The sequence below is a fragment of the Trichosurus vulpecula genome, chromosome 3 (genome assembly GCF_011100635.1).
Source record: "Trichosurus vulpecula isolate mTriVul1 chromosome 3, mTriVul1.pri, whole genome shotgun sequence".
NCBI classification, from domain to species: domain Eukaryota; kingdom Metazoa; phylum Chordata; class Mammalia; order Diprotodontia; family Phalangeridae; genus Trichosurus; species Trichosurus vulpecula.
The window spans coordinates 166,890,634-166,911,547 of NC_050575.1; the positions used below are offsets into that span (position 1 = coordinate 166,890,634).

At 39.7% G+C, this 20,914-nt stretch overlaps 1 protein-coding gene across 1 annotated transcript in view; it reads right to left on the reverse strand.

Moving 5' to 3' along the window:
* Nucleotides 1-20,914, reverse strand: part of AK8 (adenylate kinase 8) — a 154,079-nt gene that overhangs the window by 52,195 nt on the left and 80,970 nt on the right. The window contains exon 11 of the mRNA XM_036752031.1: nt 2,005-2,146. Coding sequence (XP_036607926.1) covers nt 2,005-2,146 — 142 coding nt within the window. The remainder of the gene's footprint in view (nt 1-2,004; nt 2,147-20,914) is intronic.

Here is a 20,914-nt window from a genome sequence, read left to right on the forward strand (position 1 = left end):
TGTTGTAAGAAGTAAGGTCCCTAACACTAGCTAGCTATGTAAGGTCGGGCAAGTCATTTCATTTTTCGCATTTGTGAAAGGAGGGGGATGACTTCAGGTCCCCTTCCAGCTCTAACAATCAATAATCCTATGACTCTACACGCCCAGAGTGAGTGAGTAACCACTTGTGGTGGGCCAATAATCAAGAAGGTTGACTGTGATTAATTTAGAGTTTAGCAAACTAAGGGAAAGGATAGGCTGGTCCACTTTTGTAAGCCAGTAATTTTAAGAATTTACCTGCAAGACTGAATTAAAATAACTAAATGCACATTGATTAATGATGTATGTAACAAATGCATTCACTAATTTATTCATCGATTGGACACACTTAGAAGACATATGGTCAAAGCTGTGGGATTAAGCACAAAAGAAGGGTGGGAGCCAAATCTAAGGACATGAAAGGAAAAAATAATTAAAGCTGCCCATCAGCATCATTATTGTTGTTGTCGTCATCTTTCTTTTCTCAACTTGTTCCATGGAGTTCATATACAAATGGGCCCAGGACAAGCTGATATCTTGCTATTATTCTTTTATATTTGATGTTCTGCTGATCGCTGCACCGGTGGATAAAATGATAGTGTTTTTGTGGTTGATTAAAATTATTAAAATCTAAGCTCATCCTCTTTAGGCTCACTGAAAGCATTCCAGACAGACAAGAGCAATGACATTCACCTCATCCTGTTCCCACAGCATTTTGATCTCTTCTAAGAGGTCTCTGATAATAATATCATTTGTATAGCACTTGAAGTTTTGCAAAAGTGCTTTACCAGTGTTACTTAATATTTTGAAGGTTTTAAAATCTTATTCTCAAGGTTTTTTGTAGGTGATTGTGAGCAACAGTTCATTCTGTAATAATGGTCCAGTTCTAGTATACTTTATTAGTTAAATTCTCCTGAATATTATTATCATCCTTATTATTATTATTATTATTAGCATCGCTCCACTAAAGTCTTACTCTAATACTTACCTCATATCATAGGATGGAAGTGACCTTGGTATTTCCCAGGCTACACCAGCAGAGAACAAGCTATAGCAGGTGGTACATCTTATCAAGATAGGAAGGCTTTGAGTGCGGGCCTGTCTAGGTACTGTATCATTCAAGAACCAGTCTAAGTTGGCCAGTAGGTGATGATCTTTTAGCCACAGAAACTCACTAAAGTGCCTACTAAATTATGGGGGTGGGGATAGGGTAGTGAAGGTGTTGCAACCTGTGCTAATGGAAGATTCAGACAAATCACTTATTCTCTCTGAGCTTCAGTTTCCTTGTATGTAAAACAAAGGGGAGAGACTAGCTAATCTTTACGATCTTTTCCAGTGAATACAAGTACTAATCATACTTCATACTTCAGTAATGTTTTACAATTTTCCATAGAAATTTTCACATATTTTATTGGATCCTCAATAATTCTGTAAAATAGGCAGAGGTCATTGCATTCATTTTATAGATGAGTAAACTAAGGCTCAGAAAGGTTCAGTGATTCACCCAAGGTCATACATGTAGTAAGTGGAAAAATTAGGTTTCACATCTAGGTCTTCTCAAGTCTTAAGTTCAGAGCTCTGTACTACAGGAAGATGTAAGAGCTAAGAGATCCATCTCAGTGTCTTTCCAGAGAAGGAGGAGAACTCCACACACAAGAAAGCATTGAAAACTCATCACTGTGAGATAGATGAAAACGTTCTAGAACAGTTATTCAGTGGCGATCAGAAAGTATAATTAGCTCTAGTTTTAGAGCCAGAGGACATGAGTTCAAAGCCTGGCTCCATCACTCGCAACCTGTCTGTTCCTGAGCTGATTATTTCCTCTGGACTTTAGCTTCTTCATCTGTAAAATGACAAAGTTTTAACTTGGTCGTTTATAAGGTCTCCTCTAGATCAAAATGCCATGATCCAAACTACAGGGATGTCTACTAATGGAGACACTCACTTACCAAGCCTCAGTAATTTTTTCTACAACCAATGGTGTACCTGTTGGGCATGAATCCCTCGGTATCCAGGAGAGTTGCTTGGTCTAAGTCTAGGGGGAATCCATGAAGTACCCATCCATAGCAAGTACAATCCTGTTTACTGAGACGGTTTACCAGGACTCTTATGAGGATTTGATCAGGAACTGGAAAGGAAAAAAATGGAATCTTGCTTTGGACAAAAGTAAAAATTAGAATTTATGAAATCTCTCTTGGTAGAAAAGCATAGGAAGACTTATATGAATTGATGCAAAATGAGGCAGAACCAGGAAATCAATATACATCATGAGGATAACAATTTAAATGGAAAAAACCAACCATAACAAAATAATCAAAATTAAATGCAGTGAAATTATAATGACATATCTAATCAGCTTCATATTCTCCTATGTGAATAGCACAGGGCTTTATATATAGTAGTCTCCCATGAAAGGGTGGCTGGCTTTTATATGAATATACCTTGTCTACTCAATTAAACTCTAAGCTCTCTGAGGGTAGAGTTTATATTTTATACCGCTTTGTTTTTCCCTCAGGGTACTTCAAGTTTAGATTCATATTTAGATATATTGATTGATTCATGGCATTTTCAACTCTCTGTTTTGCTTTGTAGTGGTTTTCAAATTCCTTCCAGTGTGTTTGGTTTGTTTATACACCTCCTTCAAGGTAAGAATACATGTCTTCCATTTTTAAAAGACTTACAATCATTTGCAGTACGTAGATCTATACCCCAAGGAGACTAAAGAAAAAGTAAAAAGAGCTATATATACAGAAATATTTATAGCAGCTCTTTTTGTGTTGGCAAAGAATTAGAAACTGAAGGGATGTTCATCAATTGGGGAAGGGCTGAACAAGTTGTGATATATGAATGTAATGGAATACTAACTATTGTGTTGTAAGAAATGATGAAGGAGATGGTTTCAGAAAGACCTGGGAAGATTTACATGAACTGATGGAAAGGGAAGTGAGCAAAATCAGGAGAACAATCTACATAGTAATAGCAATAGTGTAAAGAAAAATCAACTGTCAAAGACTTAGCAACTGGTCAATATAATGATCTACCACAACTCCAAAGGACTGATGAGGTAAAATGCTATTCACGTCCAGACAGAGGACTGATAAAGAGTGAAACATATTTTTTCCTTCTCTTTATTTTTCTTGCTTTCGGGGGGAACATGAATAATATGGAAATGTTTTACATGACTTCATATGTATAATGGGTATCTTATTTCTTGTCTTTTCAAAGAGTGGAAGAGGAGGTAGAAAGAGGGAGAAAATTTGCAACTGAAAATTAAAAATAGTAATTTCCAGTATGGCACCATGATGCACAGTGCACAATCATGTAAATGTTTACCATACTTTTAATTAGAGAAAAATCAGGGGAAGGGCAATAGCTTCCTTCCTAATTTAAAGACAAAGATTATACTGTCTAGTATGGTGTTGCAAGAAATGGTGGAAACAGTTTTGTTTCCACAGAGTTGAAAGTATCTCCCTCCTCCCCCAGTGTTAGCACAATGTAAGTCGGGTGACTGATTAGAATCAGTTCTAATCAGAGCTGTGATCTAGCAGAGACTAGGCTTCTGGTCAGGTGAAAGGTTAGAGGCTTGTACGCATGCTTAAGGAGTTGTTTGAAGGAGACATGATGGGGGCAGTTCGGGGGGTTGCACCAGGCCAATGAAGAGACAGGAGGAAGATTCGAATTAGGAACCAATAAAAGGACTGGCATTTGTCTGAGTCCATTATACTTTCTCCTGTATTCTGTTCAGGGAATGTACCCATTTATTCAGGAGGAATAAACATAAGATATAACTAAAACCTCCCTGGCCTTCCAATTAATATTGTTTATTCCGAGACTAAGCATGTTTCTAACAATGTCACATGCTTAAAAGCCTGAAGTATTATTTCACCATATTGATGATTGATCTTCACTTAAGTGAAATTAGTGTCATAGCCAGCATGTCTCACAGGCAGGATTTGAAGCCAGGTCTTCTTCCTACCCAGAGGTCAGCTCTGTAACCACTACAACATACTGCCTCTCAAGTTACAGATGGAGAAACTGAACCTGAGAGCTTAAGCATCAATAGTAACCACAATAATAGTAGCCAAGATTTATATAATACTTACAGGTTTATAAAGCAAAATATTATATATATATATATAATGTATATACATATGTATATATAATTTCATCTAATGCTCAAAACAACCCTATGAAGTAGGTGTTATTATTATCCCCATTTTACTGATTAAGAAACTGTGACAGGGAGGGAGGGAGAGAGAGAGACAGAGACAGGGTCAGAGAGACAGAGACAGAGAATGACAGAGAGAGACACACAGAGAGAGAGACACAGAGAAAGAGAGACAGAGAGAGAGAGACAGAGAGACAGAGACAGAGAATGACAGAGACAGAGACAGAGAGAGCGAGAGCCAAACAACTTGCTAGGGGTCACACAGCTAATAAGTAGTGGAGAAGGCATGTGAAGCCAAATCCTCTAAGTCCAGTGTTTTTTTTTTCTTTATACCACACTGTATTTTCACACTACTAATATACTAATATGTCTCTAATAATTCTAAGCATTCACGGAAGCAGGATGAATTTAGCATCTAGAGACAACAATCGTTTTCATAATCAGAAACGCAAGCATTCAATTCAAAGGCATATGCCTAAAACCAGAATCTCGGCATACTGATGCACACAAAGAACCAGATGCAAACCCAGGTGAGGATGCGGGAGACACAAGAAGAAGGGTGAGGGTGGGTTGGAGAAATGAATCACAGAACACTAGGAACATTGAGTGTGAGCTTTGTCCATCCTCCCCTTGGAGGTCTATGAAGCCATACTGTGAAAATCCTCCCGACGCATTCAGTGAGTGGTATTCAGAGAAGCACAAGGGAATTCTGCAGCAAGCCCACAAATGAGACTATGTGTCAGCAAGCTTTCTGTTTTTCAGCTAGGTGGGGGATAGATCCCTCGAACTGGCATAAAACTATTTAACAACAAGTTGGCCCCAGTTTCAGGTGTGTCAGGTTGCATTGGCCAGTCACTGTAGGTTTCCTCTAAAGGGACACATCACACAGGATGACCCACCTCAGTTTCCAATATAAGTGTTATTTGTCAATCTATGATCTCTTATAACTTGCTTTTCTCTAGTCTTCACCTCACATTCTTTTCTGATTCACATTTAGAACCAACTATTTCTCAAGATTCAATGTTCAAGGATAACCGAAGACTACAGGAAATGTATATAGAAAATGAAATATTACACTGAAACCTCTTATTTACATTGACACAACTGACATTTTCCTGAAATTTATACCTTCTCCCCCAGACTCATTAAATATCCTATGTGGGTGATGTTCTGAGTTCCAGCAATTTGCACTGCATTCCCTGCAATTTGCACTCATTTTTCAGAGATGATTGGTAAATATTACCATTGTTTGCTGTGAAATTAGTTCTCAAGAGAAGATAGTTTCCTATATGGTTATTATAACTGACTGCTTCACACCTTCTTTAGAGATGCATAGCTTCCCTAATACAATCCTACAGATAAAAGAGACTCAAAAGTAAGTGCTTATCAAGGACTTACAACATTGTAAACAGAAAGAACAATAAAAACAAAACTGAATGTTTTGTAATGACAATGACCAAGCTTTGACCAGAGAACGGCTGGGGAGGGGTACCACCCTCCCTTTCTTGTAGACTAGGGAACTATGGATGGAAAATATTGCTTATACTTTCAGACATGGTTGAGGCTGGTTGAATTGTGGTTTCTTTTAAATTTCTATTATAAAGGAAGGTTTGATGGATAAAGGAGAGGAGGAAAGGATATATTTGGAAATGCATGTGATATAAAAACAAAAGGCATCGGCCAAAAAAAATGCTCACATACTTTGAGCTGGGCCTGAATGCTGGTTGTTATTTTAATAGGTGGAGCTGGGAAAAAGACATTACAAACATAGGGAACACTAAAGAAAGGCACAGAAATGGGAAGGTTTGGGAAATATTTGTAGAACAATGAATAATTTATTTGCCAGAAACAGAATTAGCCTGAGATAAAGGTGGAAAGGTAGGTTGGAGCCAGATTATGGAGGTTCTTGAATGTCAGGCTAAGGAATCTGTACATTTTTTTCAGGACAGAGGTAGCAGAAAGAGCCCTGCATCTGGATGGAAGACCTGGATTTAAGTTCCAGATCTGCCACATACTACCTGTGGGATTCTCTCCTTGTCTGGGCCTTAGTTTCCTCCACTGTAAAATAAGGCATAAGCATCTAGCTCTAATCCAGTAATCAATGGGGAGCCACCAAAGGTTTATAAGCATGGGAGTAATGGAATCAGAGCTACGCACTAGAAAGATTAAGCTGTCAACTATATGTAGGATGGCTCTGAGAAAGGCTAGATTGGAGGCAAGGAGGCCTGGAGATTGAGATATAAGTGACAACAGGAAGAGAAAAAAGGGGATGTATGCAAGAAATACTGAGACAGTAGCATATGAATGTAATGGAATACTACTGTGCTACAAGAAATGATGAGCAGGTGGACTTCAGAATAACCTGGAAAGACTTACATGAACTGATGCTGAGTGAGGGGAGCAGAACCAGGAGAACATTGCACACAATTACAGACATATTGTATCAGTGATGACTAACTTTGATAGACTTGGCTCCTCTCAGCAATGCAAGGTTCTAAGACAACTCCAAAAGACTCATATTGGAAAAAGCTATCCACATCCAGAGAATTACAGAATCTGAATGCAGATTTAAGCACACTATTTGTGCTCTCTCTGTCTCTGTCTCTGTCTCTGTCTCTCTCTGTCTCTCTCTCTCTTTCGCTTTGTTTCTTCTTTCTCATGGTTCATTCATTTGTTCTTTACAACATGACTAATATGAAAATATGTTTAATGTGAAGGTATATGTAGAACCTAGATCAGATTGCATTCCATCCTGGGGGAGGAGGGAGGAGGAGAAGGAGGGGGAGAAAATTTGGAACTCAAAAGCTTGTTGAACTGAATCTTGTAAATTAAAAATGAATTAATTAACTTAAAAAGAAAAAAAAAGAAATACTGAGACAGCAAATTTGACATGACCCTCACTAATTGTACTGAGAGAAGTTCTCTTTGTTTTAAGATGCAACATACTTCATTCGTAGTACTGATTTAAATATGTTGTTGTTCTGTCATTTTTCAGTCATGTCCACCTCTTCCTGACCCCATTTGGGGTCTTCTTAGCAAAGATGCTGGACTGGTTTGCCATTTCTTTCTCCAGTTCATTTTACAGATGAGGAAACTGGGTTACAGATTAGGCAAACAAGGTTAAATGACTTACTCAGGGACACACTGCTAGTGTCTGAGGCTAGATTTGAACTCAAGAAGATGAGTCTTCCTGATTTCCAGCCCAGTGCTCTACCCATTGAGTCACCAACTGCTTGATCTAAATATAGCCATCATCATAATGGAGGTTCTTTAAAGGCTAGAAAGAACTAGGTCCACGACTAAATTGAGTTCAGTTCTATGCACCAGGAGATGTACTGGTGCTTTGGATACACAGGGAAACACCGAAGTCCCAGTTCAGCACTCAAGGAGTTTACATATAAATTCTGTAAAGAGCCTAAACCTAGTGCTAATCCACAAAAATTGAATGCTAATTACTAACAGATTTTTAGGACTTGATATCTCCTTTCATTCACTTTAAAAACGAAGAATTCACAATGTTCCAAGAGGACTGTGAAAGGAAAGAAGCCTGATATTATAGTTGAAAGAGGACCTGCCAATCAGGTCCAATACTTTGTATAGTTTTTTTTTAATTGAAATGTCTGTGGACATCTTGTTTCCCTCAGTAGAATATAAGGTCCATGAACACAAGAACTTTCATTATTATCTTTTTATCTCTAGTGATCAGTCAAGTTTTCAGTATACAGATGGCATTTACCAAATGCTTATTGAAAATTGAATTTAGGGTTTTTTTTAAATTTTTTTTCAAAAACATATTGTAAACTTAAATATTGAAACTTAAATACAAAGTAAGAAAGAAAAAAGCATGTCATGTGCATAGCAGAACATAAGAGAGGATTCAAAATATGTAACAATAAATTTTCATTTCAAGAAAGCCTGTATGATAAATAATACACCATGTGTTGAGAATTGTCCATCTTTTCTTTGCTTCCTTGTGTTTTCTTTAGTTCTCTGCTGTGCACTTTTTAACTTTGTTCTTTTTTTCCTTCCCCTCAATCCCCCCCAGAAGGCTACAATATAGTTTAGATATGTTTCTCGATATATACATACACATACAGGTATATACATACATACACTTATACATACACATGCATATATAGATATATACTTTCCCACATATACTCTACTCCTGATCTTTGCTTCTATGTCTGTACATATCTCGTTTCCTATCCCTCCTGCCTCCTCTACTTTATTTCTACCCACTACTTCGCCCTCCTATTACTTGCCTACCCCTCTCCTCCACCAACCACCCTGCCCTCCTATTACATGCCTGCCCTCCTATTACATACCTTCCCCCCTCCAAAGATCCTTCCCCTATCCTCCCATTCCCATTGATCTAAACACCCTTTACCTATTCCCTCATTCTCCCCTCTAAAAATCCCTCCCTTGTCCTAATCCCTCCCTTGTCCTCTCCCCCCTCACTGAACCCCTACCATTTTATTTCTTCCAAATTTAGAAGACTTTCATACTCTTCTAAATATGAAATTGAATTTAGTTTTAACACCAGCTCTGCAAACAACTAACTATATGAATCTTAGACCAGTCTTGTCTCTGTTTCCTTCCTCATGTTTAAAATGAGGTATTAGATTCAAGAGTCTCTAAGGTCTGACATTTTTATAACTATTACAAAGAAGCAGGTAAGAATGGACTTTAAAGATGATCTCAAATATAGGTGAAAATGCTCTTCCAAATACAATGGTGACAACTGTCTTTCCTAGGGGGAGAACTATATTAAATGTAATGCTTCCTTCGTTCCTTCAGTCCTTCGCTCCTTTTGTCCTTCATTCCTTCGTTCATTCGTTCATTCATTCGTTCGTTCCTTCCTTCCTTCCTTTTCAAATTCTCCTCATTTATTGTGTTAGAATGGAATCACTGAACTGCAGAATCCTAGAATACATACGTCTTAGCTGGCAGGGGGACCTGAGAAATCATCAGGTTCAAGCCTATCTGGAGCTACCATTGAGTCAACTTTTTTGAAAACTATAAATGAAGTTCAAAATACTTTTCAGATTTCCATGTCTTTGTGGGCCAGATCACTAAGAGGTACTCTTCAGGCAACAACATAGTAAAATCTTGTGAGAATAAAAATAAGAAAACAATGAAAAAAGTTATGTTAGGAGATTAGAGCCCTTAAGAAATCACGTGGTTCAATCCCCTCATTTTACACAGATGAGAACAGAAAAAAAAATTGATTTTCCTAGAAGCACATAACTAGTTGTGGAAGAACTGGTACTAGAACCAATATCTCCTATTTCTCCGTTACTTGCTTTTTACCCTACACAAGACTGTCCCTCACTAATGCCCCTTTCACATAGATATCCTACCTTATGCCAACTTTTTGGATTCACTCATTCCATCAATCAACAAGCATTTTAAAAGTGACTCCTGCACTGGGCACCGGGAGAGAATACAAGGTTTAGGTAAGACACTGTCTCTGATTTCATGGAGTTCATAGAGCAGTAGGAAGGATAAATCACTTACTGTTGGAGGCACCTGAGTGACACAGTAAATAGAGTGTTGGGCCTGGAGTCAGGAAGACCTGAATTCAAACCTGGCCTCAGATACTTACTAGCTGTGTGATCCTGGGGAAGTCATTTTACCTCTGTCTACCTCAGTTTCCACATCTGTAAAATGGAGACAATAATAACAGCCCCCTACCTCCCAAGACTATTATGAGGATCAAACAAGATAATAATTGTTCAGCACTTAGTACCGTGCCTGGCACATAGTAAGCGCTATATAAAGATTAGCTGTTGTTATTCTTATTAAATACAATCATATCTGTAAAAGGCTTAGCATAGTACCTGGCACAACACAGCCACTCAGTGCTTTTTCCTTTCCCTTCCTTATACATTTAGTGTAGTATGCAATGATAGTTAAGAAGTGCATCACTGTGGCACAAAACCAAACACTATGCCAACTGAGGGCAAAAGCTGTCACCAACTGGGGAGTACCTCATGGAAGAGGAAGCATGTGAAGTGAGCTTAAAAAGATGGCTAGAAACTCAGCAAATCAAGGTAAAATACTCTAGATGCATAACACATGAGAGGTAGCAGATGCTACGTAGCAAATACGTGGTGTCTCAGTGGAAGGATGGATTTGATGCTATCACCACACCTTTCCCAATCTCATTAATCTTCACATCTATGGAATGAAAGAAATTGACACTAATGGGCCATCACTGTGTTTGTGTACTATCATATTGTGCCTCAGATCCCAAATAAATATGATAATGGAAGGCCCATTTGTAGCACAGTCTATGAAGAATTAAAACTGCAGGTCACCCAAAGGCTGCCATCTAACTAGACACATTATGAAGGGAAAGAGGTTGCAACATATTATCCGTGGCATTCGAGGACTGGTGTTAAAGAGTTCATGACTAAGATGGCTGGAAAAGGAGGTGGGCTAGGATGACGGTGGTGGACAGAGCAAGAGAACAGGATGACAAGCCAGCAGCCTGGGTGCTGAGTTGGTTTCTCTGTCTTGTGAAGAAACCTCAATGAAAGTTCCCAGAATATTGGAAGAAGCCAGAGTTCAGGGTTTAGAAAAGAACATAAACAAGAACCCCAGGGGATGAAAAACATATGCATGGGTTGTGACCTATACCATTGGAGGGAGAGCCCACATTGATGAAATCATAGATCCATTGAAGTATATATCAATTTATATCAATCAATTTGTACTCTCTAGTGTATCTCATAGGGTTGTTGTGATGAAAATGCTTTGTAAACCTGAAATCACTGTGAAAATGTAGGTTATTAAGATCGAATAAAATGTCAAAATCATATGCACTGGGTGGCAAATCTGGTTATGAAATCTCAGGCCTTGGAGTGGGGCTCTAGGGAGTTCATACTAGCCTTTGCCTATAGATAGAAGAAGGCAGTTAGGTAGTGCAGTGGATAGAGTGTTGGACCTAAAGTCAGGAAGGCCTGAGTTCAAACCTGGCCTCTGACACTTACTAGCTGTGTGACCCTAGGAAAGTCACTTAATCCTGTTTGCCTCAGTTTCCTCATCTGTAAAATGAGCTGGAGAAGGAAACGGCAAACAACTTCTGTATCTTTACCAAGAAAACCCCAAATGGGGTCACAAAGAGTCAGACCTGACTGAAATGACTGAACCACACAATAGATAAAGGAGTGCTATAGCTTATTTACCCGAGCAGAAATGGTTCTGTTCTTCTTAATCTCATTCCCCCAACATACACACTTCCCTTATCTGTGTCTATTCAGTGTTCAGTTGCAGGTTGAACCATATGGTCTATTTGACTCTGACACTGAAGCAAACCCCACCCGCCCCACCCCTGGGTATTTGCTAAGGCTCTTGGGCAGAGATCCTCCAACCCTGTGCATCACCAAAGAGCACTTGACAGGTGGATTGTTACTCTATTCTTAAAGATCTCCAAAAATTGTGGTATGAACTGATGAGCTAGGTGAATTACAAGAGCAAAGCCAAAGCAATTCCTGTTTAACATTTTTCTCACACAACATTAGGGAGCTCCCCCATAGAGCACTTCTGTGGCACTTATCTGGGTTGAGGTGAAGAGGGGTGGGAGATATTGCTAGAGGCTAAAGCAAATTATAGATGACTCTGGGTGCACTGACTTGAACTGCCTCATCTGAGGAAGGAAAAACTCTTGCCAAATGAGCTTTTCTTCTCACCTTCCAGAAAGATTCCCTGAAACATGTGAGGTCCCAGGATACGGCCCTAGAGAAGACCACGCATTTAGCTAAACTGACCAAAAAAATCTATTTCCTCTCCTATCTCCAGTTAATGTTCCTTTATTCTCTTTTAGTCTCTCTCTCTTTTAAAAAAAACTAACTCTTTTTTTCCCTGTGAAGGCTATCGACTCATTTCTTCCACCTTGCCCTATCTGGCTGGCCAGTTCAGCACAAATGTACTTTTCGGAAAGGATCTCTGCTGTTGTGTTCTGCCAAAAGTTTAAAGTCCCCTCGACAATACTGCCCATTTAGCCTTTCTCCTCCTCTCAGATAGAGATTTTTCAGCTTGGGTCTAAAGTCTTTCACCATTAATTCAGATGCCTAAGGCTTGATTTCAGTGCTTGACAGTTAACATCTTACCCTGAGTACTAGCTGCTGCTAAGGGCTACCTCCCCGGAATGTCCTGTCAACCCTAAATTTAGCAAAGTGCAAGATGTGAATGTCCTATTATTTTAGGAGGCCACACTGCATAACTTCACTTGCTTGCTCAAGATCTTCCATGAAAGACCTGAATCTTCACAATGACGCCAGAGTAGTTAAAACTTCAATTCACTTGTTCCCTAATGAACTTGGTTACTGATTTAAATAGTGGCTTAATCAGTTTATCATCAGAGAGGCTGAGTCCTAAAGGCATGCCATCCAGCCTAGAGTAAGTCTATGACTAAATACTGAGTTCCCCCCAAATAACGCATGATCAGCTAGAAGTCATTGGTTAGGATGGCCCCCACATGCCAGATGGATTTTATGCCACATCACAGAATGGGAGAATGGAATCATCTTAGAAACCATCTCATCCAACCCTCTAACTTTATGTATAAAGATCCTGATACCCAGAGAAGGGGAATGATCTTCCGAAAGTGACACAGGTTTCTGCAGTCCCAACCTGTGGGCTTTACATTTCACCATGCTGCCATTTGTTGCACTGTCTATAACTACCACCACCACCCCCCACAAACAAGTGTCCTCTAGATGCAGAATAATTAAACATTAGAGCTGGAAGTGACCTGAGATCTGAAGGAATGTTACAGAAAGGGGGAAGTGAAATCCCCAAGGTATAGGAATCTGGGCAAAATTACCATTTCTCTTCCTGGACACTACCTTCTCCTCTCCCTTCTAACACCCTACCCACCCCCAATTTTCCCTCTGGCTGGGCAGTGACTCCAGAAAACAGTCATTTGGTATTATAACAAACCTGGGGCCTATATGAACTTAAGAGTAATTCAATTCAACAAACAATTAGCCCATGACTCTGCTGGCTGCTCCCATCCAACAATTCTGATAAAACTGTGCCACCCTCTCCTAAAATCCTTTTTTTCCAAATTTCATTTTTGAGACTTCTTGTTCCCTTAAAGGCTGCCTCAATTTCATTTTTATAAAGTTAAAGCTATAGGTGTTGGTTGGGGTAAGGGAGGAATCACAGGATTTGAGAGTTGGAAAGGACCTCAAAGGCCATCTAGTCCAACCCAAACACCATTGTAACATAGCCAACAAGTGGTCTTCCAACCTCTGCTTGAAGACCTCTAAGGAACGGGAATCCACCACCTCCCAGGGCACACCATTCTGCTAAACTAACTTCTGTGCAATGTCCATCCACTGCTCTTGCTTCTGCCCTGTGGTAGCAAACAAAAAGTCTAATCCTTTACTCCATGTGACAGCCCCTCAAATACTTAAACATGTTCCTCCCCCACCTACCCAATGACAAGGAGATGAAACAACCAATGTACTACTGCTAGTCATTAGCAACAAAGAGGCTAAAAACAAAGGGAGAGTCCTATATACAAAAACATTTATGGCAGCACTTTGTTGTAGGAGCCAAGCACTAGAGGAAATGCAGGTGTTTATCAGTTAGGGAATGGACGAACAAACTTGTACATGAACATGTGGTGTATTGTCATGTAAGAAATGACACACCGGAAGAATTCGGAACTTAGGAAGTGTGAGCCAAGCAAAAAATAAAAGGAGCATGATGGTGTCAGGGAAAGCTCCACTGAAAGACTTCAGGACTTTGATCGATGCAGTGACCCAGTGTGATTTTGGAGGACTGATGGTATGAAGCAAAGCATGTTAGATTTTAGGGATAGAATAAGGCACAAATTTTCAGACACACTCAGTAAGTCTATTCCTCTTTGTTTCATTGTGCTCAGTTGCTACAAGGGAGAATTCTGTTGTTGTTGTTGTTGCTAGGGTGGGGTGGGGGTGGGGGGGAGGGAATAATCCCTGAGAAGTGATCATAGTATTAAAAAATAAACTGTTTTTTCTTAAAAGACCTAATCTATATGCTCTGAGTGTCCCCCCAATACCTCACTAATAACCCTGAATTGGGGAATACTGTCCTCTTCAGGCAGCTAGTTGGACAGGTTACCATTCTTGGCAAGATCTTTCGAGAAGGGATGGGATACGAGGATGTCAAAGATGGTAGTGGTAGGGTCTTCTCTTTATACCCCAAACCAACTGGTGCTTCTTAAAAGTGAGAAAAGGGAGCTCTAGAAAGCACCCAGGCTTTGCTCAGAGATATGAGCTTGGTCCCTTTTAGGTGGCACCTGCTATTACCATCTAAGTAATTCAAGGAAACCTAATCCTTCCTTATTTCTTAAAGACTGTGAGTGCACATAGCATGGCATCAGTTCCTGACAGCTGCCAGTGCACACCTGCCTTCTTCCCGGATGTAACTGGAAATCATGACTGTCTTTCCAAGCACCTATATAGCTCTAACAGACAGGCAAGGGGGATTAGCAGCCCTGCCATTGCCTGGTCTTTCCACTGTTTGTTTATTATTTACTGCCACCTGCTGGCCAAAGGTATATCCTGCATGCCCCCAACAGCCTACTCAGAAATGCATAGAGAATGGATTCACATAGGATCCTAGGTCTAGGAGGGCCAGGGAATAATGGAAGGCATTCTTTACCCTCCACGGTCTGCCTTGGTTACACCCTGAAATTTCTCCAAAGAAACTAACCTGACTTTCTGATAAACTCAGGCCATAGGTAACAGAAACTCACGCTGCTTAACAGTTTAACAAAAATCAAACAATTTAAGAAATCCTTCTCTAGGGAAGACAGAATCAAGATGAGAATTTCTTGGGTATATATTTTTTCCATTTACAGAAATATATTGCCCTTGAACAATTAAAAGTACATTTAATGACTCCATGAACATGCTTTCAATAAAGAAAGGCCAGTCCTTCCAAATGCCCAAACTTAGGAAATCTCATGCCTCCTCTCATTGCTAATGCTGCCAAGGCAAAAGGCTTAGACAAAGCCAAAGAAATCTAGTCCTAGAGTCAAGACCCCCAGGCCTTGTGGAATCCTTCCTAGCATAGCAGATAAGGTCCTGGGATCTCTGCCAGGGACTTTTTTTCCATTTGGACTGAATAATTGATATCTTTTTGGTTGCTGTTTTTCTGTTTTGCATTTTGTCAACATAAATGAGGTTCATTTTTATTTAGGAACATTGTCCTTCAAATGCTGTGGGATGAGGATGATATTTTCAATGAAATCACTGAACTGCTGAAGAATTTGTAAAATGCAAGTTTGGATCTTTTCATCCCATTTAACATCATTAAATGAAGCCTGATTTAATCTCCAGTACACAGAGTAACTTAGGAGGAACATAGGTCAGATGTAAGCAAGATGAACTGAATTTTTTATTTGATCTAGTCCCAAATGTAAAATTCTAAAAAATATTACAGCTGTATAAGTTTCAAGTCTACTGGAAAGGTACGGTGGCAAATTAAAAAAGAAATTGGCTTGAACCTCTCCAGAAGCACAAGTTCAAATATTTCTCACTGCAGATGGGGAAAGGGCTGTGGGGGCACTTCAAGTAACTGCCCAACTAACATCTCTACAAGGTTAAGTGGGAGAAAAACTTCAAGCTCCAACCAGGACAGCACCCAGAACTAAGAAGGCCTCCAGCTTTGGGTTTCATTTTGGTTGCCATTTAAAAGTAGCTATTTGAGACTAACAAATTCATATGGGTGCTCCCACAGTGATGTAAAATGGATGACTTGTAAACCTATCCTAAATAAATGTAAAGCATGCAAGCAGACTTTCCTTTGATTTGGGGGAGGATGAGGGAGGGAGCTGTAGAAACAAGTCACCTGAGATCAGAGGGAAGAGGAGGAAAGAGAGGGAAAGAGGTAATACAAGAATTATTAATTAATACCAACATTAATGACATTAATACCAACAAGTAAAAAGGCCTCAAGTTCATATACATAGATGGAGGAATCCATATATTCCCTCAAGAAAATGCTGAGGCCAGCGACCTAGTTTCAATGTCTCCTTCCCACCCTCCAGACATTCTGCAAGTGGTCTTTTTGTTAGTCTGTGACAGGAAGATTAAGGACTTGTAGATTTAGAGCTAAAAGGGGTCTCTATAAGCATACTCAAGGGCCTGGTTTAGAGGAAAGGTTGGTTCACCTGAATTCCTACTGACGAGCTTTTGTGGATGGAGTAAGATGTTGCATTGCATACAGCCAAGGCTTGAGATGGGAAGTGAAAGTAGAGGGAAGGAATTGGATTAGTGGGAGAGAGAGTGATCCCCAAGGCCAAAAGACCTGGGTTCAAGTTCTACCTCTGACACATACTAGCTGTGTGATCCTGGTCAAGTCATTTAACCTCTCAGAGCTCTAGGCAGCTCTCTAAAACTGTAGGTTACAGAAAAGGCTGGTACCAATGCAGGTAGAAGGAGTTTGCTCATGTGGGAAATCTCTACATTAATGAAATAAGAGATCCAATCCCGATTCCTTATGGCTCTCCTTTTTCCACATACACCATCTCCATCCACATAACCCTGAACCACGATAGTTTTCTAGCTCCTGGAGATGTCAGACCAGATAATATGGCATATAAAAGTGGCAAGTTCTCCTTTTTGCCTTCAATGCTGGGGAGGCTAGTAGTTCTTATTTGTTGTTGTTGGCTGGTTTCAGTGTGTCTGATTCTTTGTGACCCTGTTTGGGTTTTTTTTTTTTAGCAAAGATACTGGAGTGATTTGCCATTTCCTTCTCCAGCTCACTTTACAGATGAAGAACTGAGGCAAGCAGGGTTAAGTGACTTGCCCAGGGTCACACGTCTAATAAGTGTCTAAGGCCAGATTTGAACTCATGAAAAAAATCTTCCTTATTCCAAGCCCAATGCTCTATCCACTGGACCATCTGGCTGCCCTTAGCTCTCATTTACTATACTCTGAGACTAGCAATAGTGAAGTTAGGTTGTATAAATGTCCAGCCTAGATAATTCAGACTCAAAATTTTGGATATTATAAGTTACTTTGGTCACAATCACAAATTCCAAATGTTTAAAGAAACATTGATAATTACCCATTTCCCCCTTCCCTTTCTTTTGTAGCTTTAATGCTGTACAAATTTGGCAATAATTACCTAATAGTGTCCTCTACCTTCTAATATGCCCATCCATAAGTTTGGATCATCATAATACATGTATATTTAGGAATCTGTGTGTTTGCGCTGAATTTTCTACATAAAATCTTCAGTGTCATCTTCCATTCAACAAGATCTTACTATCACTTTTGTATTCTTGAATAGTTCCACAGATGTAAACCCACTTTCAGGAGAGAAACCGATTTGATCACCTGCCTGGGACATTGTCAGAAGCCAGGAGAGTTTTAAGCAAACCAGGAATTAGAATTCTGAAAAGAGATCTGTAGGGCATCTCGAGGAAGGGCCTGGTGTCACATCTTTGTGCTCTGCCATGGGACTTTCAGGCTGGAGAAGACAGTGTTTAGTCCTCTGTAGGCTACTGCCTGTCAAGACCAATTTCATAGCTGAATAGATTGGAATGTTATTCTTTCTCCATAGCCACTGTGGCCATGGAGAAAGAAAGAAGAATTTCCAGGGCATTTCCAATTAAAACAAGGAGAAAACCACATACTCATGGATTATTCACTTCATGGGACCAAAAGTATGGCTGGTTGTTTCATGAACTAGACAAGGTTCAATCATTGCCTCAGTTTCCCCCAGCCAACCCTGATCTTTTGAGTACTATATCTAGTAAATCATGATTTGAAAATGTAAAGCAACAATAGAAACAGTCCAGTTAAAAGAATACAGAAAGGACCATCCTGCCAAATAAACCTATTGATGAAACAAGGACTTTAACCTTTGGTTCATTAACAGAAATTTCAGCATTTAAAACATACTGCTACTTTTGACTATCCTGGCCACAGATTTTCTTCAACTGAAAAAAAAGAAGACTCTTACCTATTTTCCATAAAGAAATCTTTGTAGCAATCCCAGTGGAAAAGTCAAAAGTTTGACTTGAAAAAAGAAGCTACTTCAAAAGCATTGTCAAACAGAGGTGAGGGTTTCTTTAAAATGCATAAATTAAAGGGGTATATGTTAATACACCTATAGGAAACTTTACATTGGGGGTTCTGTCCAGGGGCGGGCAAGAGTATGTGTCTCTGCATGTGTCGGGGAGGTGAATAAAATATACATTTAATAAAAGAGCAAATTAATCTGTTTATTACTTACTGTTTGGACTGCCTCTCTCTCTCTGTGTGTGTGTGTGTGTGTGTGTGTGTGTGTGTGTGTGTGTGTGTGTAGAAAAATGAAAGAAAAATGTAGAATTTTCTCAATAATAAAAAGGGAGTTGCACTGCGGGGCCCCTAAAGCTTGTGAAAAATTAAACTCGACGGATTCAAACTGTCCTATTTCCACTTCAAAAGAGAAGAGGCACTGAGCTCTTCCCAACTTATCTTCAAACGCCCAGCACCCTAGAAAGTTTCTTTAAAAAAATAAAGTCTCCTGTTCCCCCAAGCACTGTACCGGTTACTGTATCCACTGTCTCTCCCTCTTCTAATTATACCCATGTGAGTCTATTAATCAACTTGTAAATTATTTAGAGAGTCATGCGCTATCTTCAGCTAGTACAAACACACTGCATGCAAAGACTTGCTGAAATCGCACAGAGGTCCCTACGGGTCTCTCTCCCGTGTTAAGACAGCTTGCAGCTCGCCAATACAGCGCCGTTAAAAACAAGGAATAACATTCAGCTTTACCTCCTCAGATAGAAAGATTTACTTTGCCTTTCAACTCAGCAACTCTTTGCAAGTTTTTAACAAAAGAGAAAAGCTGGCCTATTGTCGAATCTTTAGTGCGCATTTAGTGATGAGAATATTAATTCACCGTCAGAAATGAAGGCTTTGGCAAAGCGATGATCATTATCATCCTGGGGGTTGGTCTTTGGGAAGTCAAATTTAAAAACCTTCATAATTGCTCGAAGTTAAAATGCTTGTTTGGTTTTCTGATTGCTGAACTTGAAGCACAATAGCTAGTTTCAGCACTGGTGGAAATTAGAGTATCCATTTCCCTTCTCCCTTCACCACATTCTCCCCTTCATGGGTGTGCCACATCATTAAGGACCCTTCTAGATGGAAATACCTAACAAATAAAGGGGGAGGGAAGATAACTATTCCGGTTCACCTCCGAGGGATTTCAAACAGCGACACAACGTGATCGGTTGATCTATTTTTCCATCTATCCTCTATATGCATCAGGATCTGCATTTTAATGAGAAGAGCCATTACAGCAACTAAATAGCTGTTTTCCCAACCAAAAATAAGTATGTCTCTACAATATTCTCTGAGGAATTCAGAGATTTTTGTGATTGCCCTGTTTTGGATGAGGATAGGGGGTGAAGCATGAATATCGGGGGATGTAACTGAGGTTTGGATTAAAGACTTGTTGCAGCCTGGCAAAAGCAAAAGCAAAAACCAAACAAACAAACAAAAGCCAACAAACCTATTTTGCAAGAGTATGAACATATTGATGCTGTCTCCTGCTCAGCTCTTAGAGAAATAGTCTATGAAAAGCTAGAGTCTAACTTTAGAAATTCCTGGCTAGATGAATAATCATTCCCGCATTCTCCTGACCTTACTATTCCAACAAGTTCAAGTATGCCTCTCATTAATAAAGACAAACATCTCACACACTCAGAGTAAAGACTTCAACCAAGAAGGACAAGATATGCCTTTGGCTGTTTTTAATATCTTCCCTGGGCAGCCATTCTCCAGAGATAGCCAAGCAAAGTGAGGAAGAGAAAACAATTACCACAGTCTCAATGGAAGGCAACCTTTCTGAACTAAAGAGAGGATGAAGTGCAGCTAATTGGACTCAGAAATCTTAAGGTGGGACTCCTTCTTCCCACCAGGGTCTGGACCACAATTTATGGGTGAAACTCCCTAACTGTAACCTAGACGTGTATCAAGGGGCAGTGTATTTCTTTATGGTGTAGTGACCACATTGTGATCTGGTGGCTTATGTTGGCTTTTATACTCAGTACAGATGCAGGAAAAAGAATTTTATGATTCAAGAGCCCTCACTCTTCCCTAGGAAAAGTTAAGAGTTAGGAATACAGCACCCTAAAACCAACTCAGAGATGGCAGCCAAAGCAAAGGCTTGAGAAGAGAAGATAGTAGGACTCGATGACTAGGACATTATCTTCACTTCCAAGGATGGGAAAATACCGACTTGTGATGTCAATAGTCCAGACTTGCTAGGAACCTATCAATGCCAGGGGCCTAATTTTAAGTGACACATAAACAACTGAGTACTTAATTCTACCGAACACCTGGAGTTGGTATTAACTCTGCATTCTACCACTGTACAAGTGACAGAGATGTACAGCAATGAAAACTGCATGATTTAAGACTTAATACCATTCTTCATATGCAGACCAAACACCTATCGACTTTAATGGGGATTGTCTGCATAAAGAGCATGTGCTTAAACCCTTGGGGAATAAATTTGCTATTCAATCTGCAGCTATAGTCAGAATGAGTTTAGGAGGTCAGACCTATATATTTCAAAGTCTGGGACACATATACTCAGCAAAAGGAAAAAAAAAACCCCAACCATCCTTCAAATACTTCATCCATGCTGCTGTAGCCAAGGTCCCATAACAGAAGACTTAAGACAAAGTTAAGGTAGGACCTTAGAGTCTTCTTGCCAAAT